Source organism: Podarcis raffonei, chromosome 8 (genome assembly GCF_027172205.1).
Source record: "Podarcis raffonei isolate rPodRaf1 chromosome 8, rPodRaf1.pri, whole genome shotgun sequence".
Classification (NCBI taxonomy): domain Eukaryota; kingdom Metazoa; phylum Chordata; class Lepidosauria; order Squamata; family Lacertidae; genus Podarcis; species Podarcis raffonei.
In genome coordinates, this window is record NC_070609.1 from 12,882,984 (window position 1) to 12,910,527 (window position 27,544).

General features: G+C 44.2%; 1 protein-coding gene across 1 annotated transcript in view; it reads right to left on the reverse strand.

The window, feature by feature from the left end:
• Positions 1-1,783: 1,783 nt before the first annotated feature.
• Positions 1,784-27,544, reverse strand: part of LOC128419139 (phospholipase A2 inhibitor and Ly6/PLAUR domain-containing protein-like) — a 30,184-nt gene continuing 4,423 nt past the window's right edge. Inside the window, exons 2-4 of the mRNA XM_053399523.1 lie at positions 3,777-3,923; positions 2,416-2,547; positions 1,784-2,051 (exon numbers count right to left, since the gene is read on the reverse strand). Coding sequence (XP_053255498.1) covers positions 1,891-2,051; positions 2,416-2,547; positions 3,777-3,923 — 440 coding nt within the window. The 3' untranslated portion in view covers positions 1,784-1,890. The remainder of the gene's footprint in view (positions 2,052-2,415; positions 2,548-3,776; positions 3,924-27,544) is intronic.

Consider the following 27,544-nt stretch of genomic DNA (forward strand, 5'->3'; position numbering starts at 1 on the left):
AGCCTATGCTGGTGGAGCCGCTCCAGATCTAGGGGCTGCACGTGTCCACGCAAAGGGCGCCCCCCGTTTTAAACGGGGAGCGGTCATTCTCTGCCACAATGCCAACTTCCTTTCGAAGTAAATAAATAATTAATAGTATTAATAATAATGAAAGCATACAGAAGTTTCACCTGTTCTTGCTTTTGGCTTCCCTCACTCAGCCACATGAGCAGTTGGCTCAAATGAGATAAAATTATGAAAGCACACTTCTTCAGCAGACACATTATGGAACTAATCTTCAGCACATACACTGGGTGATCACCACTTTGAGGCAAAAAAACGGTTTCCACAGTGGCCAACCAGATACCTGTGCGTAGCCTGAAAGCAGGACCTGAGAGCAAGACCACTCTCTCCACTCTACTAGCTCCCACAACAGACATTCAGAGCCATACTGCCCCCAGCAGCATAGGTAGGAGGGAACTGCCAGAAGTTATTCTTAAGGTGCTTTGTTACTTTTGTTGAAATATGTTTTTTATAGTTGGTGGTTACAGGTATTTATCTTCCAAGTCATGTTGTGGTGCTGGAAATTGTTTACAATCCTGGATCCAGCCAAGTTTACATGTTTAATTATGTGGTCTCCATAGTTTAACATCCCATGCTTTGAAAATCACCTTCCTGTATTTGTCCTGAATCTGCCAACATTTTCTTGGGTGGCCACAAGTTCTAGTCTTATCACAGAGGGAGAAAACATTTTTTTCTATCCATTTCACCCACACCATGAATAATCTTACACACTTTCTAAACTCTGTTTTGAATTCCTCTATGCAAAAATGCCCAAGATTTAATAACCTTTCTTCAAAGAGTAATTATTCAGTCGCCTTCAACATCATGATTTAGTGTCTAGGTGGAATTTTCAGAAATTGTCAAAATGTCTGGATATTTTTTTTTTAAAAAAATGGCAGCCCTTATGGTCACAGAATATATTTCTATACTGGTGTGGTGACATCATCAGTTTTATATATACATCCTTTCCTTGTGAGCCTCGCGTCACATCACACATGAAGTTTTACCTCCCCACAAACTTCCAGCTTTCCTCTAATAGACCTCACTTATAATCCTTCTATTTCTTTAATCCAGAGGGGGCAGGTATTAAGTCACTGAAGGCTTTAAATAAGAATAATAAGAATAAATAAGAATATTTTATTAATAATAAAATAAAGATCTACCCCTCTCTTCTCTCCATTTTCACCTATGACCTCATACTTCATCTTTGATTGTCTGATTAAGTTTGCGGTTTGGGGAAGTTTTTTTTAATGTTTAATGTTTTAATGTTTTTTTTAAATGTTTTATGTTTTTACATATGTTGGAAGCCGCCAACATTATTATTATTATTATTATTATTATTATTATTATTATTATTACTAACAACAACAACAGAATAGGATGTCCCTGCTTACACTGGAGAAATGTTGGAAGGTATGTATGTAATTTAACCGTTGTTTTGATAATGTTTGTTATTATAAAGTTGCATTTATTGTTTTAGGTATCTGTGTACAAACACACACACAGAGAGAGACAGTTAGTTGCATTTATTAATCTGGGGCTTTCTTTTCCCCCTCTTGCTTCCCTAATTGCAATACAGAAATTATAATATTTCTGCACTTAAAATACCGCAGTTTTGTGTGTTTCCTCTAATAACATATGATAATGAGACAGAGCTGCCAAGACCCACATTCCTGCTTTAGCTTCTCTATCCCGTGCATCCCATTAAACCTCCACTAAAAGCCAAATCGGAGTCCTGTGAATTGCAGTCACTCTTCCTCTCCCACAACCAGGCAAGCAACCTCCACCTCCACTGCTGCAAGAAACAGTGGGATTCAAACGGAAGAAGACATTGTTCTCTCCTAACTACTATTCAATGTTGAGCTGCTCTAGGGGAGGCAGAGTATCACTGCATCGTGCTTTGGTTATAGCGCCTGAAAGGGCATCAAAATGCATTGGATTCTTGGCCAATCCACAAAATTTTGGTGATGCACAGCCGTGGAAATGCTTGTTAGGAATTGCACTGTCATCTAGTAAAGAAAAAGAAACATTTTCACATGAGTGCCTGGGTAGTAATGAGTGAGTTTGTGTGCAGAACAGAGAGAGCAGAATCATTTTATTAAGTGTATTGAGCAAGTATAGAAAGCATGTCAGAATCGTTCATGAGAAAAATTTGACACAGATGTTTAAAATTTGGAAAACGAAATATCCATTTTTTGTTACGGGACAGGGGCCCATCTTCATCAATATTGCTTTCCATATCAGGGCTCCATGGCTGCTTTTACTTTTAAAAGGTTAATGAAAATTGTGCATTTTCTGGCAGAAAGCCACAAACAGAGCAAGAGAGCAGCCCACCACCCTGTCTCTACCTCATTGGCTGGCAGTGTTACTTACCGTAAGCAACAACAAACTCCATGCACTGAGTCTCATCATTATAACACTTGATGGTCTCTGAGCCCTTACAGGCTTCTGAGAGAGAAGGAATACAGGTTGGACACTCTTGCCCATTTAACCTACGTCCATGCCCTGTGAAAAGCAATAACTAAAATCAGCACACAGTTTCAGCACTTTCTTTCTTTCTTTCTTTCTTTCTTTCTTTCTTTCTTTCTTTCTTTCGCTACAGTTCCATGTACCTGTTTACACTTCCAACAATATTTTGCAACATTTAGCCAATTTTTAGGTGATAAAAACCATCTATACAATTTTTTATTTTATTTTTTTGTAATTTCCTTTTAGAGTAAAACAGGCAGGACATTTCATATCATATTCCCATAAACTTTCCCATGCATTCATTTCTATATTATGTCCTAGATCTTTAGCCCCTTGTGTCATTGCAGATTTAACCAGCTCATCTTTCATTTCCCATTCTAGTAACATTTTATACATTTTCACATCAATTTCTCTCGTTCTTCAAGCAGAACCTTTTCAAAGTCAGAACTTCGATCCATAAAGCCTTTTAATACATGTTTTCAAAAATACACATTAATTTGAAAATACAGTGGTACCTCAGTCTGCAAACAGTCTAGTTAACAAACACTTTGGGGAACGGCCTCTGCAAAACCGGATGTGGTTGTTCCGTCTGGTGAACTTTGCCCCGGAAAGTGAATCGAATCCGAATGGGGGATTCCACATTAGTAAAAGCGAGCCTCAGTTTAAGAATTAAGTTCACAAATGAAGGTATCACTGTATTGGAAAAGTCCTTTTCACTTTACTTCATTTGATCTGGGGAGCATTACTGAAGGTTTTCAGCTTTCTGTTCCCCAAGGTCATGGTTGAGGGATCTTGCAACGCCATATTAGAAGAGCCAGGATGTCAACCTGTAGCTGGTGTTCCAGAGGTGGAGTTACTACTAGGGAAACAATGTTTCCATGTGCTCTAGCTTCCATTACAGTGTCCCATTGCACCAAAAGTAATTTAGTCATGCTAGCCACATGATCTAGAAAGCTGTCTGCAGACAAATGCCAACTCCCTCACTCTGAAAAGCGAGATGAGTGCTGCATCCCATAGTCTATTTTGACTGGACTTAACCATCCAGGGGTCCTTTACCGTACGTTGTTCCTTACTAAATGGTATCATGGGTACCACCTTTTGTGTCCTCTAACCAGCTACATGGAAGCTGTAATCTAACTTGCGCTTCATCTAAGATCTCCAGTGCAATCTGTTTGATATCATTTGTCTAAGGGCAACCAAGGAAAACCCCTAAAGCCTGAATACTATTTATTCTCGAGGATATATACAAATACACACATACTTACGAAAACCGAACTGTTGTAAGCAATGTATAGGATGGCAGCACTCCCTGAAATTCAGTATAAAATCACCTTCACTCGTGGTGAAACTGTAGTTCTCTAAGGTGCAATCTGTAGTACATCCTGTTTCAGTTCTGAATTCTAGAGAATCATCTGTGAGAGAGCAAAGAATACCTACATCAGCAAAAATTCAAATCATTATTCTCCTGAATGAATTTTTTGTGATGCTCCCTTATATACATACATTGGGCAAATGGGTGAACAAAGGGGGGGGGGATCTGGCAAGTAATAAATTTACCAAGCTAATCCTTAAAGTAGTTTCTTCCTGAATCAGTATAAATTCCTCTGCCAAACCATGTGAATATTCCAGGATAGTTCCTTAAATGACACATTGCTGACTTGTTTTTCCTGCACACACAAAATGGCAAACACCTGGAATAGGTTGATCTGCCACTCATCTGATCTCCAGCTAGCTGATCCACTGGCTAGCACAAGAAGCTGTCTTATACTATGTAATATATTTCTCAGAGAGTGGAGAAAGACTCTCCTCCCTGGAAGAGAGGGGAGTGGTTGTGGGTGGGAGCCCGAGCTCCGCCCCTGGCTGGGGGCCTTAGCCCCCACCCCTCCTCACCTGGCTGGCGCCCACGCCCACCGGAGGCAGCCAACCAGGTGTCTCCGGGGGGCGTGTTTAGCAGCTTAATGCTGCGGCTCCAGCTCCGCCTCCTCCTCAGTCGTCGTCGTCCCGCAGCGAGTCATCAGCTAGGAGAGTCATCACAGAGAAGAGCCATGAGGTTTGGAGTCGGGGGGGGGTCTGGTTCCTTGCTTGCCTTTTAACTTTAAGAGGCTTGTGTGCGCTCATTGCTTTACTGCTTTTAAAAACCCAGGCATCCAGGTTTGGCTTGCTGTGTCCTCTTTTCCGTGTAAAAACCTGCATTTAACCTTCTATTTCCCCCCACTCCTGGTGCTTGATTTGTTTGTGCCCAGCACGTGCCCCCAGCGAGGTCTGAGTGTGAGTGTGGCTCCATCTTTCTTTCTCCCTCGTCTCCTCGCTTTCTTTCCCCTGCCTCTGCCTTGGTGGCTGTGCGTTTTATTTTAATTTTTGGCCAGGATGCTTGTATGTTTTCCCCTCTATTGCCCTTGCCTGTCCAATTGCATTGCTGGTCTGGGTGACTGAGTGGGTTTGCCTTACATTTAATTTGTTGGCCAGGGTGCTTATGTGTTTTCCCCCTCCATTGTCCTTGAGAGCCTGTATGGGACAGCTAAATATTTCTGCATTGCTGGGGTTGGACTAGATGATCCTCAGGGCTCCTCTCCAATTTTAAGTCGTGTGTGTGTGTGTGTGTGTGTGTGTGCTTGCAGCGTGTGTTTGTGCCTGCCGTTTATTGATTATTACTCTTCTAGCGTGGGTTTAATTTACCCTGCCATCCCTTCCATTGGTACCACTTAAATCGGGAGCCCACTGTAAAATTTAAAGGCTGCTGGGGCTTGGAATACATTGTGCACTTAAACCTCACCCCTCTTGGTTTCTCTAAGCCACCCCCCCTCGCTTGATGTTTGGGGGAAGAAATAAGGCAGGGCTTGGGGTGGACAATTCAGGGTTTATGATCAGGAAACCATTCCTCAGCACTGCACGTTTATACGTTTAGAACCTTTGAAGGTGTGCCTTTGCCTGGTTCTTGTCATTGGCTGCATTTGCCAGTACAGCTCCCTAAAGAAAACTGCTTTTAAACAACAACAACAAAAAAGGTTTCGGCTTATAGTACCTTACTAAAAAGTCCAGGTTAACTCACGGTTTATATTTCCACTTCATTTTGGCTCACTGTAAAGGACAGCTATTTTCCTTTTCTTCAAACTTTTTCCTTGCCCCGCATCTTCATTTTACTCCCTCCACCCCTCCTCCCTCCAAACTCCCCCCACGCTTTCCTTCTCCTCCCTCCACCCCTCCTCCCTCCCTACACCCCCCACCCTTTCAGGAAAGAGATACATCACATTAACCTTAAAAAAAAAAAGGCGTCTTTGGATTTCCCTTTGCTTCTTGCCTGAGTCATCACAGTTACCAGACAGGTTTTTCAACTGCTGGGCAGGCTTGATTGCTCTTTGAGTGACCGGCAGATTGTGAGGCATTGTCTTTAAGCACCTGGCAGTTCAGCAGCTCTAGTTGCATTGTCAGTTTAACTAACCAGCAGTTTGACCAATTGCAGTCTTTTGTCTATTTAAGCACCTTTATTTCCATCAACTGGTCTTGAGCCAACCTTGTGGGCAAAAATTTACTTTCTTTGTTTGGCAAAGTTTCCTTTGTTTGGTGTAAGTTTCCCCAGATATTCCCCTTAAGAGCAACCTCACCCCTCCTTTTCAGAGGGCCGCTGGTGTGGGCCTGGAATCTTATTGATTTCCTTTTCTCTTAATTTGGCTGCAGCTTCTGAGCATCTCCTTGTAAGCAGTTATTTTCAATTCTGTTTGATTACTTGGCAATGCTTTGCGCCTATATTTGCCTATCATTTAAAAGGGGCAACTTTTTATTGTAGGCAATTATCTTCTAATTCTGTTTGACTGCAGTTGGGGTTGCTTTGTGTATGGGATTGTTCCTTGGAGCCAGGTGCTAATATGTAGCTGAGCGCTGCTGCTTGAACTCTTGCTGGGTTGTGATTTAATAAATATAAATAAATACAAGCGGTGCAGTTAAGTGACGTATAGCTTGTTCATTTTGTCAGCAGTTACGTGGAGCAATTGATAATAGTAATTTCTACTCATAGCTATAAATCCATTGGCTATTAATTGAGATACTATCGATTAATAATTAATTCATCAACCGTGCTCTGAACTTTATTGATGCACAATAATTGTATACTGACATTTAATTACAGTCAAGTTATTAATTGATTGGTGATATTAATACTAATTAAAAATAACAACAATAATAATAAAATAAAATAATAAAATAAAATAAATTTGAAAAATAAATAAATAATAATAAATAATAATTATAAATAATTATAATTATAAAAAATAAAAAAATAATAATAATTAATATTAAAAATATAGATAAATAAATAAATAAATGAAAATTAAATTTAAAATAAAATAATTAGTGACGAAATAAATAGTAGGCGCATTTTACTAGTGCACAGAGCAGCTCATGGTGCCCAAGAGGAAGCGCACGGGTGCAGTACCAGCACACACTGCAGATGGCAACCGTCATAATAATAAACCCAAACCCATTTCGCAGTTCCTCAATGCCTTCAGATCATTCATTGTTGACTATGAACAGCACTTTCTCCTAGCTATTCTTTAGTTCTATTTGCCTTGTGTTTCTTACTTCCTTGTTTCGCAAACCAGTGGCCAGCCTTTAAACTACCCAGGTGCAGGCCCAAGCCCTCAGACAGGAACGGCGGCTGTGCAAACTAGGTCTCAGGCTTGCTTGGCGACTTCCAGAAGCACATCGGGGTGCCTGCGTGGAGGCTGCCGGCCTGTATCAATAGCCTGGTTGCTTCCAGTTCTTCTAGTTCTTTGCAGAATAGGCAGCCCAGGGTCCAGCTTCCAGAATCAGGCACCTCATCAGCCGGTGATGATGAGTCAGAATGGCTTACGCCCTTTCTGGGGAGGCCACCGCTCTTAGCATCTGGCAGTTAGCCCGTATGTTGGGAAGAAGCCATCAGAGGTGTATCACACTGGAAAGCTGGACCTTAGAAAGGATTTAAAACGTAAGGTGTGCTGGTAATTCAATAAAGGGCAATGCCAAAGGCAGTCTTGTAAGTACCCGCACGAGTGTGAGAGATGTGCAGGGGCTCACCCAGCCACGGCGTGTTACTAAGGGAAGCGGCCCTTTCAGGGAGGTCAGGGCTTCCACCACTCTAGTTCCAGATGAAGCAGGGAACCATCGTTAAAGTCCTTCTGGGTCTAGCATTTTCTCCAATTCAGCTTTCTCCTCTCCTCAACCTCTTGTCTATCCATCCGGACAGAAGTGCAGCATCCTATCTTTGGAAGGGTTTCTCAGAGGGTTTCAGAATCCCGGTAGTGGCTCCTTAACCACGAAGGACTCTCCTAATCAGAAGTCAGTAAGGGAAAGGACGCTCACCTCACCCCACGGGTAGCTAGCCCTACCCCTGGGTGCACACCACGTGTGCCACTCCGGGTGCCAGAGCAGCTAGCTCCGCCTCTGGAGTCACACTATGGCATACAGCTAATTGGGATGAACCCAACAGGGCCGCCACTTAGCCCCTGCTTGGTCTCCAGGACAGAGGCACCCCTTCCCAGACCCACCCCCCTTTTGTGATAATTAGGCAACCAAATGTATCATTCCATAACACCTCATACAGGAATTATTTTTTCCTGGGGAACCTGCCTTTTCCGCCCAGATCAATTACAAGAGCAAGACCACAGCTTTAACAAAATGACAGCCCAAGCAGGAAGACACATGGGAGGAATGGCACTGCTTTGAAGTGTTCCAGATCCATTTCCTGTTCTCCCAATGAGCAGGGCAGCTGTGGACAAAATTGCAAAGAAGTACAATAATGATTTAGTCCTAGAATCTAGTAAGCCTTTAAGCCCAACAGTCGGAATCGCATAATTTCAATGCTTTAACCATATTAGGGAACATGTATAGTTAGTAAACAAATTGCTAGTTTTGAGAGAAATAACACTTCACTGAAGTGGATAATGCTTTGGCCAAGAGCTCACCTTTGGGAATCTTCTAGAACATGTTGCATATGTAACAGTTCTGTCTAGCTAGAGTGAAACTGAAACCTGACATTTACAGTATCAGGTAGAATTGTTCTGGAATGTCCTGGCTGTGTCTGTGGTACAACAGTTTTGGAAATCTGTAGGAGAGTATCCCACCAATCTCTTGTCATACTAACAATCTTGTTATCAACTAACAATCAAAAATGCTAAAATTTTAGCTACATTGGCAACAGGATGTTGGCTAGAAGCAACTGGTTTTCTGAAGCTAAAACGTACAATTTTGTTCTAGGAGTTACTTGATCACAATATAGAACTATTTGTTTATTCCTTATGAGTTTTACACATGATGAAAATGTATACTCAAGCAGATATTCTTATAATCACTGTACTATACTATGATACAGTGCATAATGAACATCCACATTCAGTTAGTCTGTGTGCCTCACGTACTTGGGCATAGAGCTGGACACAGTTGCCCAATCATCCCGCTTACCTAAGGAGAAGATTGACACCCTTAAGGAAATAATTCATACTACCCTTGCACTAACAAAAATCACCCTCAGACAGATACAATCCCTGTTAGGTCATTTCAATTTTGCTTGTAGAGTGGTTTCCCCCGCCTAGCCAGGCTTTCAGTGGGTCTCAAGCACCCACACCACAGGGTCCGTCTTCCAAAGACAGTTAAGGCCGACCTAGAGGTTTGGGTGACATTTTTGGAACACTACAATGGAGTATCCCTATGGCAGGATGTTCTTAACTTGTCCTCAGATTTTCAGGTCCATTCAGATGCGGCAGGGTCCCTGGGCTTTGGCTTGTATTTCAGGGGCTGATGGGGCACGCAACGTTGGCCAACGGGGTGGCAGGGCAAGGGCATCACGCGGGATCTCACTTTTCTCGAGTTTTTTCCAATAGTAGTGGCCGTGCATATCTGGACGGAGGAGTTTCGAAATCGCCGGGTGTGCTTCAGAACCGACAACCTGGCAGTGGTGAACATACTGGCGAGACAGTCATCCCGATCTGCGAGGGTCTCCTCCCTTCTGCGGTCGTTTGTTCTCCGGTGCCTTGAGTACAATATAGTTTTTTCAGCCAAATTCATACCGGGGGTCAATAATGATATAGCTGATGCCTTGTCTCGCTTTCAGATGTCTCGCTTCCGGTCGCTGGCACCTGGAGCACAGCTGTTGCCCAAACTCTTTCCGGAGCACCTGTGGAACATTGGAGACGCAAAGTGATTAAGGGAGTATTAGCGTCTGTCGCACCCTCCACTCTCAGGTCTTACAAGAGGGCCTGGTGCGATTTCTTGGGCTTCAGGTCTGGGACATCTGGGCTTTCGCCTAACGTGCCGCCCACCACTGACTACGTTCTGCAATACCTTTCGCACCTCGATGACTTAGGACGTGCGCCTAAAACCTTAAAATACATGCCATTAGCTGCCATTAGCTTCTTCGCTAGGGCCACGTTCTCCTCCGATCCATGCAGTGACTTCCTGATCCGCAGAGCTATCGAGGGCTGGGGCAGGTTACAACCCCCTAGGGCCGAGGGCCGTAAGCCAATTTCTTATGGGTTGCTCTCTCAGATACGCAAAAAGCTTAGGTCAACCTGTTGGTCCAAGTTTGAGGCCCGCCTCTTTTCCGCTGCATATGCTATCGCCTTTTTTGCCGCCCTGAGAGTGGGCAAGGTTGTAGTCGAAGGTGGCACAAATGGCTTGATGCGTGGCCTCCTTATGGAAGACGTGCAGCTGTCCGAAACTAGTATGACAGTACGGATACGTCAATACAAAACTGATCAGGCCGGTAGGGGTGTTCTTCTTAAACTCACAGCGTCTGGGGAGCAGGGCCCATGCCCGGTCAAGGATACTAGGCTGTATCTTTGCCTCAGACCACCCGGCCCAGGTCCGCTTCTGGTTCACGAAGATGGGTCACCCTTATTGAGACACCAATCCACAAGGGTACTCTGCAAAGCTATTGATGCTTGCGGTTTAGCTTCCCGGGATTATGCTGCACTCTTTTAGGATCAGCGCTGCTTCAACAGCCGCGCGCTTGGGCCTGCCCATGGATAAGATTAAGGAAATGGGCCGATGGAAATCCAATGCTTATAAAGGTTATATCCGTTAGTATACACTCCGCTACGTTGCATCTACTTACCCGTTTTTCCTTTCCTTTCATTCTCAGCTGTTTTCAGGAGAAGTGTGTGGATTTGTGGCCACAGTATAGTCCATTGGGCCCGCGTTTGGGCGGCCAGCTGTGGCCTTACCCCTTATCTTGGATTGCCATCTGGGGTGCGAGTTTCCTGGTTTTCGAGATGCAGCATATGGTGGGAGGAGCTTATGCCATTGTTGATGGAGAGAGTAGCCACGTTTGGCCCTCCTGACATCCTTATCATTCACTTGGGAGAGAATGACCTTGCTAATAGGAGAAGCGTGGACTTGTTGTGGAACATAAAAAGAGACTTGGAGGCGATCGCAGCCTTGTGCCCCGGAACAATGGTGTTCTGGTCCTCCTTCTTGAAAAGAATTGTTTGGCGCGGTGTGCAGAGCTGTATGGCCATTGAAAAAACCAGGAAATGCTTGAACCGGGCGGTAGCCCGTTGGGTACGCTTTATGAATGGCCGAGTCATTTATCATGATGGTATCCGGATCGGCGACCAAGCCATGTACCAGAATGACGGAGTTCATCTAACAGACATTGGGAATGACATCTGGTTGGATAGCATCATTAGTAGCATTAGGGATTGGTTGCAGCTGTGAGGGTATTGGCGGCGAGCCCCTTTGCGGCTCGGGTGGCGGTTAGGCATTGGATTCATGTGTGTCAAGGGCTAGGTGTGGCCATTGCCTATGCTATCTACCGTGGGTTATTCCGTTAAAGGAATCTGACGGTCGTTTATTCCGTCCGATGCCTGCTTGGCAGGAGGCCATGGCACGACCCTCGGTGACATCAGGGGTGAGTGTATAGTTGGATTAGCATCAACAGGCTCCACCTACTGTTGAATAAACCCACCTCCTATAGTCATCCAATGCCTAAGCCAATACCTTTTCACTGCTGTAATCAATAAAGTTGTGGCCTTTGCTTGCCCATTAACCTTATATCACGTGTCCTTTTGTGTTTATTTCACATAGCGGGGCTCGGGCCCTCGATCCACAACATAGTTTTCTCTTTCCTCTATTTTTCTGATTCTCTTGATCTTACTTCTGACTGGCTATCTCAAGGTAGTAAATCTTTTTCCATGCATCTTTCTGTGGGGAAATGTCTGAATAAGTTTTCCTTTTTCATAAAAAAAATTTCTGTGCCTTCAGCTGCTGTCACAGTGTAACCAAAAGGATTTGAGGCTTTGTGTTGTTACTATATATTGCAGGCCTATTTAGCAGCAGCAGCTGCTTGCTCTCAGAACCTGCTTACTCTGAGAACGACTTGTTGGGGTGGCTTCGAGAACAGTATTCATTTGATGGGGCCAGGATCAGGTAAATTCTTTCTGATTGATCTGAGAAACTTCATTCCATCCCTCCTTTCCAGAAGTGCAGTTTGCAGCCCAGCATGACAGCAGATGGGTTTGGTGTCTAATGGTTTTCAGCATCAGTTTGCTGTGTCAGGCAGTTCCAAGATGACGGGAGGACAGGGAAGTGGCCTTGTAGACTTGCTCAGTGTTTGGGTAACACTGCAAATGAAAGAGATGTGTAGAGGGGAGCTGTTGATCCCGTCTGAGTTAACAGGAACTAGAGGAAGATGAACCATGTGATACACCAAGATTTGCAATCCCAAGGCAGTTGTGACATTCAATGCCCTGAGACCATGCACAAAGAGGGGCTTTTTGCTGGCCAGATGAAGTTCACTTCTCAGCTGCTGGCTGCAACATGTGAGTAATCGACATCCATAATAGCATGCGAGACAAGTTCCAGGTTTTTGTAGGTTTGGCAGTGATTTGGCGGTCACCACTTTGTGTGGAAAGGACCTAACAGAAGCAGAAGACATCAAGAAGAGGTGGCAAGAATACACAGAGGAATTATAGCAGAAAGATATGGATGTCTCGTACACCCCAGATAGTATGGTTGCTGACCTTGAACCAGAAATCCTGGAGAGTGAAGTCAAATGGGCCTTAGAAAGCACTGCTAATAACAAGGCCAGTGGAAGTGATGATATTCCAGCTGAGCTATTTAAAATTTTAAACGCTGATGCTGTTAAGGTGCTACACTCAATATGCCAGCAAATTTGGAAAACTCAGCAGTGGCCAGAGGATTGGAGAAGATCAGTCTACATCCCAATCCCAAAGAAGGGCAGTGCCAAAGAATGCTCCAACTACTGCACAATTGCACTCATTTCACGCGCTAGCAAGGTTACGCTTAAAATTCTACAAGGCAGGCTTAAGCAGTACGTGGACCAAGAACTCCCAGAAGTGCAAGCTGGATTTCGAAGGGGCAGAGGAACCAGAGACCAAATTGCAAACATGCGCTGGATTATGGAGAAAGCTAGAGAGTTCCAGAAAGACATCTACTTCTGCTTCATTGACTATGCAAAAGCCTTTGACTGTGTCGACCACAGCAAACTATGGCAAGTTCTTAAAGAAATGGGAGTGCCTGATCACCTCATCTGTCTCCTGAGAAATCTCTATGTGGGACAAGAAGCTACAGTTAGAACTGGATATGGAACAACTGATTGGTTCAAAATTGGGAAAGGAGTACGACAAGGCTGTATATTGTCTCCCAGCTTATTTAACTTATATGCAGAATTCATCATGCAAAAGGCTGGGCTGGATGAATCCCAAGCTGGAATTAAGATTGCCGGAAGAAATATCAACAACCTCAGATATGCAGATGACACAACCTTGATGGCAGAATGTGAGGAGGAATTAAAGAACCTTTTAATGAGGGCAAAAGAGGAGAGCGCAAAATATGGTCTAAAGCTCAACATCAAAAAAATGAAGATCATGGCCACTGGTCCCATCACCTCCTGGCAAATAGAAGGGGAAGAATTGGAGGCAGTGAGAGATTTTACTGGTGACTGGGGGCGGCCGCCGAGACCATATAACACCGGTCTTGAAAGACCTACATTGGCTCCCAGTACGTTTCCGAGCACAATTCAAAGTGTTGGTGCTGACCTTTAAAGCCCTAAACGGCCTCGGTCCAGTATACCTGAAGGAGCGTCTCCACCCCCATCATTCTGCCCGGACGCTGAGGTCTAGCGCCGAGGGCCTTCTGGCGGTTCCCTCATTGCGAGAAGCAAAGCTACAGGGAACCAGGCAGAGGGCCTTCTCGGTAGTGGCGCCCGCCCTGTGGAATGCCCTTCCAGCAGATGTCAAAGAGATAAACAACTACCTGACATTCAGAAGACATCTTAAGGCAGCCCTGTTTAGGGAAGTTTTTAACGTGTGATATTTTACTGTATTTTTGGTTTTTATGGAAGCCGCCCAGAGTGGCTGGGGAGGCCCAGCCAGATGGGCGGGGTATAAATAATAAATTATTATTATTATTATTATTATTATTATTATTATTATTATTATTATTCTTGGGCTCCATGATCACTGCAGATGGTGACAGCAGTCACGAAATTAAAAGATGCCTGCTCCTTGGGAGAAAGGCAATGGCAAACCTTGACAGCATATTAAAAAGCAGAGACATCACCTTGCCAACAAAGGTCCGTATAGTTAAAGCCATGGTTTTCCCAGTAGTGATGTATGGAAGTGAGAGCTGGACCATAAAGAAGGCTGATCACCGAAGAATTGATGCTTTTGAATTATGGTGCTGGAGGAGACTCTTGAGAGTCCCATGGACTGCAAGAAGATCAAACACATCCATTCTTAAGGAAATTAGCCCTGGGTGCTCACTGGAAGGACAGATCGTGAAGCTGAGGCTCCAATACTTTGGCCACCTCATGAGAAGAGAAGACTCCTTGGAAAAGACCCTGATGTTGGGAAAGATTGAGGGCACAAGGAGAAGGGGACGACAGAGGATGAGATGGTTGGACAGTGTTCTTGAAGCGACAAACATGAGTCTGACCAACCTGCGGGAGGTAGTGGAAGACAGGGGTGCCTGGCGTGCTCTGGTCCATGGGGTCACGAAGAGTCGGACACGACTAAACGACTAAACAACAACAACTTTGTGTAGTAAAAGTTCCCTTGGACTGCATCCTTAGTGGAAATGATGATGGAGAAAATAATAATTTCAGAAAACGGCATCATTCAAATGATTTCATTTTCTTTTGAGACTATGGCCTAGCTAAACCAACAAGGTCTGTGCCTCCCCACATTTGACAGTACAGAACTAGCTGCTTTTAGGTATTGTATGTAGCAAATGTCCCTTCAATAACACTGAAAAGGATAAACTGTTAGAGTCTATTGTGGCCATCTATTGTTAGAGACAGAGGGGGTGGTGTTTCACTCCGAGCAACACCATTACTCCAACAGGCTGCATTTCTAAGCTTCTCTCTAAGCTTTTTAAAGTAACTATTCTGCTATATTTGCATGGTTTTGTACTAAGAACTAAATATCAATAACAAAGAAACCAGAGACATATCTCCTTAGACTGATAGATGAAGAGATACCACGGGGGGGGGGGCGGGGCGGAGTGAATTTTTCTAAATGCAAGTACAGCTGCTAGAATAGTTATTGCTGCTGGGTGGAAGTCATAAACTATACCACAAAGGAGGAATGGATTTGTAAACTAAATGAATATTTAATTTTGGCAAAATTAACTGCAATAATAAGAAATCAGTCGAATCAAAAATTAAAAAAGGAGTGGAAATGTTTTGATGAATATATGGCAAAATATTGCTCAAAAAAAGATACGCTAATATGCCTAGATTAAAATGTGAAGTACTGGAAGGAAGAAAAATTAGTAAAGAAAGATAATCAGAAAATATAGATGATTTGAGAAGATTGTAGAATGCAAAGATTATTGTAAATTGTATACAGTGGTACCTCAGGTTAAGTACATAATTTGTTCAAGTACTTAACCTGAAACTGTTCTTAACCTGAAGCACCACTTTAGCTAATGGGGCCTCCTGCTGCCGCCGCACCACCGGAGCACGATTTCTGTTCTTATCCTGAAGCAAAGTTCTTAACCTGAAGCACTATTTCTGGGTTAGCGGAGTCTGTAACCTGAAGCATATGTAACCTGAAGCGTATGTAATCTGAGGTACCACTGTAATGTGGAGGAAATCGAGTGGGGGCGGAGGGAAGTGGGAGGAAGGAGAAAAGAATAATATGATGGATTGAGGAAATAGAAATGTAAATGTATGGGGGGATGGGGAGGAAATGGTGTTGGCTTTGGTACATCTGTATTGTAATGTAATATGTGAAAACCAATTTTAAAAAAAGAAAAGAAAGAAAAGAAAACTATTTTCACAGTCAACCAGATATGTGTGCATAGCCAAAAAGCAGGACGTGAGAGCAACAACACTCTCCCCACTTGTGGTTCCCAGCAACAGACATTCAGAGCCATGCTGCTGCCAACCGCAGAGGTAGAACATAATCATCAAATTTAATAGCCACCTCTGGACAAATTCACAAAAAAATAGGTCATAGATCATAGACTCGTAAAGTTGGAAGGGATCTTGAGGATCATCTCGTCCAACCCCTGAAATGCATCCTTGGACGAACCTGCAACCTTGGCATTATCAGTAACATGCTGTAACTAACTAAACTATAGGGTAATCCTCTTTCACATTAACACTCATATCCATGTTCCCATAGCTCAGGCATAGGCAAACTCGGCCTTCCAGATGTTTTGAGACTACAACTCCCATTATCCCTGACCACTGGTCCTGTTAGCTAGGGATGATGGGAGTTGTAGTCCCAAAACATCTGCAGGGCTGAGTTTGCCTGTGCCTGCCATAGCTCCTTTCTCCCCTCCTTTCCTACAATCCTCCCTGCACCTCAGAGAGAAACCAGTCAATGGTAATTTCATGCCACTTCCTCCTTATTTATTGAGAGGAAGCTTGTCAGTTGGTTAAGTTAGAGAAGATTAACTGTCTGTACATGAATGTTCCATTGTTATTGAAATATTTCTTATAAATTCAATCCCGAAATTCATGATGAAGACAACAAATGGTTCCAGGTTCTAAAAACAATGTGTAAAAGGTCCTTTAGAAGATTTGAGGGTTCTACATCCTTTGCCTCTCTCACATGACACCAGTCTGAAAGGATCTTCACTGGCTCCCAGAACATTTCCGAGCACAATTCAACGCATTGGTGCTAACCTGTAAAGCCCTAAATGGCCTTGGCCTTGTATGCCTGAAGGAGCATCTCCACCCCCATTACTCAGCCCAGACACTGAGGTCCTCCTCCGAGGGTCTTCTGTCAGTTCTGTTACCGTATTTTTTCGCCATAGGGCGCACCTAGTTTTTTTGGGGGGGGATAAAGAAAAAAAAATATTTCCCCCCCCCAGGCACGGGGCTGGGGTGGGGGAAGCCCAAGCTTCCCCCGACCCCAGCCCCCAGAACAGGCTGCTATCTGCAAGCCTTGGGAGCCCAGCGGGAGCTCCCCAGGCTTGCGGATATCTGCCCGAAGCCCGGGGCATGCTGCTCAGCGCACCCTAGGCTTCGGGATGCAGGCTGCTATCCGCAAGCCTAGGGAGCCCGGCGGGAAGTCCCGCCAGTTTCCCCAGCCTTGCGGATATCTGCCCGAAGCCCGGGGTGCACTCCTCAGTGCGCCTCAGACTTTGGGCAGCAGGCTGCTATCCGCAAGCCTAGGGAGCCTTGCGGGAACTCCCGCGGGCTCCCCAGGCTTGCGGATAGATTCCTGAAGCCTGGAGAGGGAGAGGGGTCATGCACACTGACCCCTCTCGCTCTCCAGGCTTCAGCGAAAGCCTGCATTTGCCCCATAGGATGCACACACATTTCCCCTTCATTTTTGGAGGGGGAAAAGTGCGTCCTATAGGGCAAAAAAATATGGTAAGTTCTGGGTGAACATATCAGACGACACAGCGATTCTTGAAACAGCTCTTGTTTATTCACAGGCCAGAACAGAACTGAACTGAAGGGTTCAGCTAGCCTTCTTATATAGAGCTCCACTACAACGCAACAGTAACAATCTTTCTGTAACTATCCAATCACTGAACGTCACTTTCAATCCCTTATTTGCATATGTGGACCTGAATGAAAACTATCTACAGTACCCCGCCTGCTGGCCCAGGGTAAGAACTTCAGTACATAACACCCCTCCCCACCGAGATAAGGCGTTAGTTACAATTGTAATGGTTTCGTTATATACAGCACTACACGTAATGGTTCAATTAGGCACAAAAGCATATTGGTTACATTTCACCTACTTCCATTAGACCAAGAGTGTTACGTGTCCAACAACATAGTCCTTTAAATAAGTTGGGCGGTTGGAAACTCTGCCGGAGCACCGGACTGCCGGGGACCGGTACCCAGGTACAGGGGGGCCGTCCGATTCTTGCTGAGGCTCTCGTGCGACCCTAGGTGGCGTTGAAACCAAGTCCCCTGGATCCGCTGCTGTGGGTGGAACCTCTGCGAGTGGAGTTGGCAGAATGTCAGGCATGGCAGTGGTCTGAGTCTGTGGGAAGTCTGGCAGACCCTCTGATGCAGCTTGGTTTGGCTCCATGCCTGCAGTTTGTGAGAGAGGTGTAGGTGGAGCCTCACCATCTGTAAGTGTCTGTTCCAGAGCCATGAACGCAGTTGGGGCACCGCGGTAGTGTCCAAGTCCCCAACCCTGCACCTAAGCTGGTCTATGTGCCGGCGCCACAAACGTCCATTTTTGAGTGCCACCTGGTACGAGCGAGGTCCAGTGACTCCCACTATTGTGGCTGGCACCCAAGGAATGTCCCCCACAAAGTTCCTGGCAAAGAGCTGGTTTCCTGGAACAAAATTAATTAGTTCATTATCAACTAAAACTGCACTAGTGTCCACCTTCCAACATCTACCACCTTCCAGTAAGTATCTCACCAGCTCTCTCTGTTGGAATTCTGGAAGCCAAGACTCAAGTATGGGGAAGGTATTTTTTTGTGACATGACAAAACCCCAAACCAAAATTTAACACCATAAAGCATGCATCAAATGAAAACATGGAAATATTGGCTGTAGAACCTCTAAAATGTGCCTTTCCAGTGGGTCCCAAAATTTCCCTTTTTAATTGTTATTTCCAAAGCATTCACACATCCCTGGCATAGAGATAGAATAGACCACAAAGTTAGTAAGTCATAAAATAATTTGCATACAAATTTCTTCAAAAGTCACATTTGTGTGCTTTTCTAGACTGCAGTCAAACCAGATGCGGAAGCAGTCAAAACCACTGCTTAGTTAAACAAGGTAAAAGTTTCTAAAATACTAGTTTCAGATTCCATTCTGGACTGGGGGGGGGGGAGAGAGGCTAGGTAAAGCCATGGGCCAGAAAGACCAGGTCAGAACTCCTCACCAATTGAATTGACATGGAAAAGAGAGAATAACAAAGGCTTGGTTTCCCATTTCCTGCCATACTGAAGGGAAGTGACATAGGCTAAGCCTGGCAGGACAGCTTAGTCTTGGATTCAACCCTTTCATGCACTAATCACAACTTTAACTGGTTACAGATGCGAGCAGTTTGGCATAGGCATTGGGTAAAGCTAGTTTAAATTACTCAAGCCTTTGTGCTGGAAGTGCATATACTGTATACAACCATCACAGGCAGCCCTATGACATATAACAAATAGGGGTGCCCCCTGAGGGGTCTCTGTTGGAGGAGTGCTGTGGCCCTAGTACCTATCTGGTTGTCCGATGGAAGCCACTCCCACTTGATCCCTTTAACAATATACCCTTAACCAGGAGGGCCAGGCAAAATCTTTGACCTCCCCTCCAGGCAAGACCAAGTCTTACTCAATGACTAGCCACTAATTGAGCCAAACCGGCTTGCTGCTAAATCCTTAATACCTTCAACCAACCCCTGAGGCCCTCTGCAATGTTATTTAACTAAATTCCGTTGCCCAGATTGGACAGGTGTACCCGTTTGTTATGGTGCAAGCCTTCTGGTCAACAGTCAAATCAAATTTATTAAAAACGGTCACAGACCAGATTAACTCGTACAGCTAGTCAGCAAAGCATAACACCGGAAAAAACAAAGGACAATTTCAATACAGATTAGGCCATAACAGCAATTTAAAATTAGACAGCATAAATAAAATTAAGTATTTGCCTTCGCCTGCATATTGGCATTGGAAAGCTCTTGTTTCCTGCGCCTAATAGCGGCTACACAGAATTTGGCAACATTGATCGTAATTTCAGGAACCTTATCTTCTACCAAGGCTCTCATACGTTGGAGTTCTGGTTCATTTTTAAGCTTTTGTAGAACTGGGGCAATAAAGGTCAGGCGTAGGTCCTCGTAGTAACTACAGTGCAGCAATACATGCAGATTTGTTTCCACTTCCGATGAGCCACATGGGCAAACACGTGACTCATATGGTTTGCCCTCATATCTGCCTAGCAGCAGGGCAGAGGGCAGAACGTTAAATCTGGCCAGGGTAAAGGAGTGTCTGTACTTAGGTATTTGTAAATCAGCCAGATAATTTGCGAGTGAGAACCCTCTCCCAAAGTCTCTAATTGTGGCATATTTATCCATTTTGCCCATATGACATTGCAGTTCTATGTCCCTAATGCGTTGAAGCACTTGACTTCTGGCTCTCTCATATCCTGCCGCTATCAAGATCTGCGGGGAGAATCCCAAGCTTCTTATCTTTTCAAACAGGGAAGCTTTCCAGGTAGAATGAAAGGTGTCTAAGAGTGTTAAAGGAGCCAAACCGGCCGGGAAAAAAATAAGTTTTAACCAGTAGTGTATCTTTAGAATCCACAACCGCGCGTTAACGGGTGGTTGTCCAACTTCTAAGCGGACAGCTATATTAGATACACAGGGGGGGATCCCCAATAAACACCGATAGAATTTTGTTTGAAATGCCTCCATAGGCGCAAAATTTTTAAAACTGCAAACCTGGGATCCATAAGTGAGTTGTGGGAGTATTTTTGCAGCAAAAACCTGGGAGGCCGCCGGAACGTATTTACCCCCTTTCCCGTGAAAAAATCTTGTAAGGGCTTTATTGGCCCTTCCTGCATTGGCAATGGCGTTTTTCATCTGTTGGTGCCACGAGACCCTTTCCTGAAAAGTTATTCCCAGGTATTTGAAAGTTGCTACCTGGTCAATAGGTTGACCATTAATTCTCCATATGTGTTTCCTTCTTTTCTTTGAAAACACCATAATTTTAGATTTGCTGTAATTTATTGATAGTTGTTCCGCTTGACAATAGTCAGCAAGTGATCTCAAAAGCTTCCTCAAGCCAACGCAGGAAAAGGAGAGTAGGACTGCGTCGTCCGCATACAGAAGCACCGGGAGGGGCATGCCTGCCAGATTGGGAGGGTGGGCATTTTCTTTCGCCATATTTACTGCTAGAGAGTTGATATAAAAATTAAATAGCGTTGGCGCGAGGACACATCCTTGTTTAACCCCATAGTGCGTTTGAATTTCTTTAGTTAGATGGCCTGACCGATCGCATCTTACCCTCACCCTGGTGTTTTCATATAGACCACGGATAAGGCATAATAAGCGTTTATCTATGTTTGTAGCGCCAAGCTTTTCCCAGAGTCTGTCCCTTGGTATTAGATCAAAAGCCGATTTAAAATCCACAAAAGCTGCATATAAAGACCCCCCTTTTCTAGAGTATTTGTCTGCCAGGTGTTGAAGGATAAGGGCCTGGTCTATAGTTGAGCGCTTTGCTCTAAAACCTGCTTGTGCTTCTGATAGAATATGCTCTCTTTCCATCCACTCCACTAATTTATCACATAAATGAGCAGCGTATAGTTTACTAATAATACTTAATAGACTGATTGGTCTGTAGTTAGCTGGCTCAGTTCTGCTTCCTTTCTTGAATATTGGAATGATGATGGCTAAACCCCAGTCCTCGGGGATAATAGCCGTTTGATTTATACTAGTGAACAAGGCGGCTAGCACAGGGGCTCACCATTCAACATTTGCCTTAAGAATTTCTGGTGGGATATTGTCAGCACCTGGGGCTTTCCCTGATTTAAGAGATTGAATAAGGCCAGTAATTTCTTCTGTGGTTACAGGGGGCCATTCCTTGCCAAATTCACTAGAAGCAGGAAGCAGAACTGGGACCACTGGTCAACAGTGATGGTAGGGTGCTTTATCACCCAGCCCTTTAGCTGCTGCATCTTTCATTCAACTCAGTGAAAGTTCTTCCTTGGTAGTCTTTAGACAAATGTTTCTGTTCCTGGCAAAGATTCATTCCCCTGGTTTGTATGGGAGATGCTCAGAATCAGCATCACCATCTGTGTGTCAGGGAGAATGTAGGTGCGATGATTTAAGCATTTATTTTATTGTATTTTTTCATTTTCATGTAGATATAGACAGACAGACAGACAGATAGATGTATAAACATATACACATTTTCAGTATTAAGTGATGTCATATATATAGCACGAAGGCGAAAGTATAGTGTCCAGATCAAGGTAAGTAATAGTACCATTTTATTCTGCCTTAGTCAGACCACACTTGGAATACTGTGTACAATTTAAGGTGGGTGTTGACAAGTTGGAACATGTGCAGAGGGCAACCAAAGATGATCAAGAGTCTGGAGACTAAGCCTGGTTCCATGTAACCTCATTTATTACAGTGAGGGAACTGCTAGAAGGCCCTTGTTGCTGGATCTCAGTGTCTGGGCTGAATGAGAGGGGTGGAGACGCTCCTTCGGGTATACTGGGCCGAGGGCGTTTAGGGCTTTAAAGGTCAGCACCAACACTTTGAATTGTGCTCGGAAATGTACTGGGAGCCAATGCAAATCTCTCAGGACTGGTGTTATGTGGCCCCTGCGGCCACTCCCAGTCACCAGTCTAGCTGCCACATTCTGGATTAATTGCAGTTTCTGGGTCACCTTCAAAGGTAGCCCCACATAGAGCACATTGCAGTAGTCCAGTGCAGTAGTCCAAGCGGGAGATAACTAGAGCATGCACCACTCTGGCAAGACAGTCCGCAGGTAGGTAGGGTCTCAGCCTGCGTACCAGGTGGAGATGGTAGACAGCCGCCCTGGACACAGAATTAACCTGCGCCTCCATGGACAGCTGTGAGTCCAAAATGACTCCCAGGCTGCGCACCTGGTCCTTCAGGAGCACAGTTACCCCATTCAGGACCAGGACCAGTGAGTTCCCCACACCTGCCCGCCCCCTGTCCCCCAAAAACAGTACCGCCTCCAGGCACTCACACAGGACCTTGACCGCCTTCACTGGTTCTGATTTACTGGTTCTGATAAACAAAATAACACAAAATAGCCTTTCCAAACTCCCTTCTTGCTAAACTTGACTCTTCTGTTCAAATGCCACATACCACTGTCCCCTGTGTCAACCCCTGCTTGTTCTATTCAGAACACTGTCATGGAGTTTTTATGGAAATCTTTCAGATGCCCCATCCAGTGCATCCTACTCTCACTGTCAGAAAACAGGAACTATAAATAGATGGGCCCTTTTCTGGAACACTGTGAAATTTCACTGCATGCCTTTCTAGTCTATCCCCACCTCTGTTTCTCCACAATGTCCACAGGGCCAAGATGCTCTCAATTACAAACAAGTCATCAACAATTAGTGCATCACTTGCACATAAATTTATCTTCCCAGCGATCTTGTGATGCTGGAACCTTTTTATATTCCTGGATCCAGCCAGCTTTACGTGTTCATTTGTCTAGTTTCGATTGCTTAATTATGTATGCTTTGAAAAAGCACCTTCCTTTGTCTGTGCTGAATCTTTTCATTCCACGATCCAGCCAAGGTTATAGAGTCAATTTCATAGTTGCCCTAGTTTAACTATGCACATTTCGATAAAGCACCTTCCATTAGCTGTCCCGAATCTCCCAGTATTCCATTTCCTTAGATGTCCACAAGCTCCACCATTATCAAAGAACGTGAAAAAGTCTTCTCTATTCATTTTGTCCATTTCATGCAGAACCTTAAACACCTTTCTCACCTCTCTTTCTTGCTTTTGATCTAAAATAAAATCCACCCAATTTTGTAACCTTTCCATTTCCAAATCTATAATATGCCTTTTGAGGTCAGCTGACATTACACATCAGGCATGCCAGGTTCCTCTGGTGAGATATCACGTGGACGGGTGGAAGCGGAGCAAACACTGTGGCTGCCGAATTTTGCACTCGGCCTCCATTCACCTGCATGACATTAAAATAAAAGTAGCATTTACATACCTAAACTAGGTGCTGAAGCAGCAATCACAGTAGCTAAATGCAGGTACATTTATAACTACTATCTAAGTTACAAAAGTACAAAATATAAGCAAAAATGACACTGAATGCCCTCTCTGCTGCAATGCATCCAACTCCCCCATAATTAATTATCCCAAGTTTTTAAAATTCCTATTCACCCAGGTCTTTTGTCGGGCCAGCCGTTACAAATGGCGCTTTTCAGCATAAAATAAAGACGCAGAGAGCTAGCTTATTTCCTTGTACTGATGGAGCAGCTCTTTCAGACATCTTCTCCTCTCCAGTCCGTTTTTATTACCCTTTGTTCTCTCCAGCCGCATGGCTGCATCCCAGTGTCTCATGTTACCTCATCCGGCCAAGCTTAAACCCACCCACACCATATAGGGTCAACACTGCCCAGAGGAAACACAACTCCTTTTAAGGTCAATACAATTCTAATACATGATAAGGCACAGACATGCTGGTCACTGGGTCAGCAAGACACCAGGTGGCACTACAAACCTTGCCAGGGCTTTCTGGCTCCCACCATGGCTCCCACATGCCCTCTTTCTTTATATTTTAAGCATAATCATATATATCAGTACCAATGGCTTTGTCGAGCGCGAGAAGCGACTCTTTTGACGCCGGAAGCGGGCCGTGGACTGGAGAACCATGCAGTACATACAGAAATTAAAGAATGAATACATTGTATATAGCAACACAAAATAATGCAAATAACTACTATAATAATCACTATAATCAATAAATGTCGAAGCCAACTTCCATCAGGAAGCTAAGAATGTAAGAATTCTGATTCCATGCTGCATGGTAGGCTTCTTTTCTAGTTTATTAGCCATGCACTGGTGTCACTTCTATAGCACTGAGATTGGTCACTGTATGTTCCTGTAAGAGAACAAGAGCTATTAAACCATGAATTTCAATGTATATTGACAGTTTGGATATATGCCCCATGATTCTTTCCCTCTTTAATTTGAAAATAACTGGGGGCAGGCATACATACCCAACATTTAGAAGCATGCAATAAACTAGTAAACTTAATCATAACTTGTACAAAAATATTATTCCTCCATATCTTATGATAATTTTCACCCTTAAAAGTCTTATTCAACAACACTGTTCTTATAGTTTGAGAGTGGCTGAGCCGTGAATACTGCCAGCCAGTGTAGGATTCAGGCGACTGCTGCTTGCCAGCCGATAAGGTGAAATATGGTGGTTTCAACTGGACTGTGTCGTCTGCTTCTCTTCCTTGTATAACGGTGCAGCAAAGGATGGCAAGGCAAATGGTTAGGAAGGCACTTCCACAGTTGAAGGGACTTGCCATGGCTGCACGCATCGAGCTAGAACCCATAAAGGCTTGTCCTCGATGTCCACTGCCGCATACCCTCGTCCCCACGTGATCAGCGGGACAGGTCCATGCCATGCGGGATCAGGCAAGCGTTTGTACACCACCAAGGGGCGAGGCAGTGCCTCCTCCTTCCTAAAATGCAATTCCGCGGGAGTATGGGTCCTAGTATTTGGATATAAAAGAATGTTAAGCACAAAAAGAACTTGGTGAACAGCTGAAGGAATGAGTGCTGTTGGTTGCTTCGGCCGTCAAGCAGTTTTAGCAATAGTGTTTTGAACATCAGGTGCGCCCTTTCCACTATCGCTTGCCCTATGGAGTTAAAGTGTATATCATGAGTTAATTTCACATTCCACAACATACAAAATTCTGAAAATGTTTTAGAAATATATGCTGGACCATTATCAGTTTTGATACGCGTAGGTTTACCCATGACTTAGAAACAGCGGATAGTGTGCTGAAGTAAGGCTTGCAGGGCAAGAAACAAGGAAAACAAGTCAGAATCCAAGGAAGGAGTTATATAAGATATTGGTAAAATAGCAAAAAGCGATATACATACTGAGTATCCACAATAAGATTGAAAGATTGAGTAGAAAAGGATTGAAAGGCAAGAATCACAGCCGCTAGCTCTGCTCGCTGGGCAGAAGACTGTGGAGAGGTAAATAACTTTTCCATTTTCCTCCCTCTTCCCATGTCACCCCCCCCCCCTATTTTTTGTTCCATCCGTGAAAAGGGTTAGTGCAGAGGGGAGAGGTGTGAGAAAAATGATGACCTATAAAATCAGCCAAAACAATTTGCATGGCAGCATTTGTGATCAATAAATGCTGCTGTTCAGTCTATGAAAATGGCATATAAATTGATGCAACATCAAAACTGCTCAAAGTTATAGCACGTGAACGTCCTTTGATAACAATTGTCTGATGTGGATTCATTTGCGGAATAAATGTTCTTCAAAGGGGTATGAGGTAAATGTAACCATTCTATAATGCAGATAGTCTTCTTCTTGTCCATCTGAGCATATAAATTTCCTGTTGGCAACAATGGTGTAGCAAATACTGCCAGATGCAGCTTGTGTTCAGCACCTCTAGGTGGCGCATGCGGAAAGGTTTCAATGCTTCATTCACAAAATTTTGGCAAAGTGTAGGGGAGTTCCGCATGCTGTTGTGGCAGAACAATCCACTGATATCGCTGGGTGGATTGCAATTTGTTATATACTGGCAATGTAAAAGCAAACTGTTCCTGTCTGCTGGATCCAGTGGGATAAAAATGTTTCAATGTGGCCAAAGTCAATTGTTCAGAAATAAGCTGTTCAGAAACGAGATGGTGCCATTGCTGCGGTTTTTCCTTTTGGTGGAGGCCACTGTTCTACCCACACTGAGGTATCAGTGATCTTGGTTTGCCATGCTGGAAATGCTGTATTGATAGCTACAGGTTGGTTTTTATCTTGTGCTGCTGCCAGCAATTGAGCCTTGTGGGTGGCTGTACCTACAGACTGGCAAATGCGTAGCATCGTAGTGGCAGGAAGGTGTATTATCGGGCGCAACGCAACCTTACAACCCTCAGTGGCATTTTCAAAGGCCAATTGTTTGATAATTATTTGTTTGGCTTCAGGATTTTCAATTTTGCTACTCACTGCTGTAATCAGCCTGATTTTTCTCATTGCTTGTTGCAGTAAAGCAGGAGCATAAGCACCACAGGCAATTTCCCATTCGTGAGCAAACAATACACCAGCTGATGGGGGTAAAACTGTACGTGCCAAAAGCTTGATGTCATCTGGAGCCAAAAGCTGGGCTTGAATTCCTGCTGCACCAGCAGTGGGCACAATAACAGGGAATGCCATAGTATCCTGAGTTAAGTCACAGGCAAATACTGCACATTGCAAAGGGGTAGCTGCTTTTGCTGCTGCTGAAAAAGCAGAGTCATTTCCAGCCAGACCACGGTATTTTTGCAGATTTGGGTTCTCTGGTGAGGAACTGCAGTCTGGAGGTTTGGGATCTGGGGCTGCAGGCAAAGCAAGGGCTGGAACACATGGCAGGACAGCAGGCTGAATTAAAGAAGCTGAAGGTTGTATTGGCAATGCAGCTATGGAGATATTTTTTGGTGATAAAGAACCCATAGCATATCGAACCTTGCACCATGCATTTAAATTCCGAACACCAATGCTGGGAAGCCCATGAAAATGTGTTCCAATTTTGTCCCAATGTTTTAATTCCCATGTCCCATCTGCAGGAAACCAGGGACAATGCTCTTCAATTGCCAGAATGAGCTGTATCAAATCACCCTCAGGGACTTCCAATTTGTTGGAGGAGAGGAGAAATTTTAAGTCTTTTAAAAATTTCTGTTGGGGAGTAGTCAAAGAGCTGCCCATTTTTCTAAAATCAATATTTAAGGGATCGACTAACCTTGGATCCGTAGATGAATAGCGCTTGCAGCCTTTTCCAGGCGAGGTAAGTCGATGAATATCCACTGCTTGGATCAAAAATCTTCTCACAGTCTGCCCAGACTGTTTGCTTTAAATCTTGCTTCTTAGCTCTCTTTTAAAAACCTCAGTCATATCTTTTA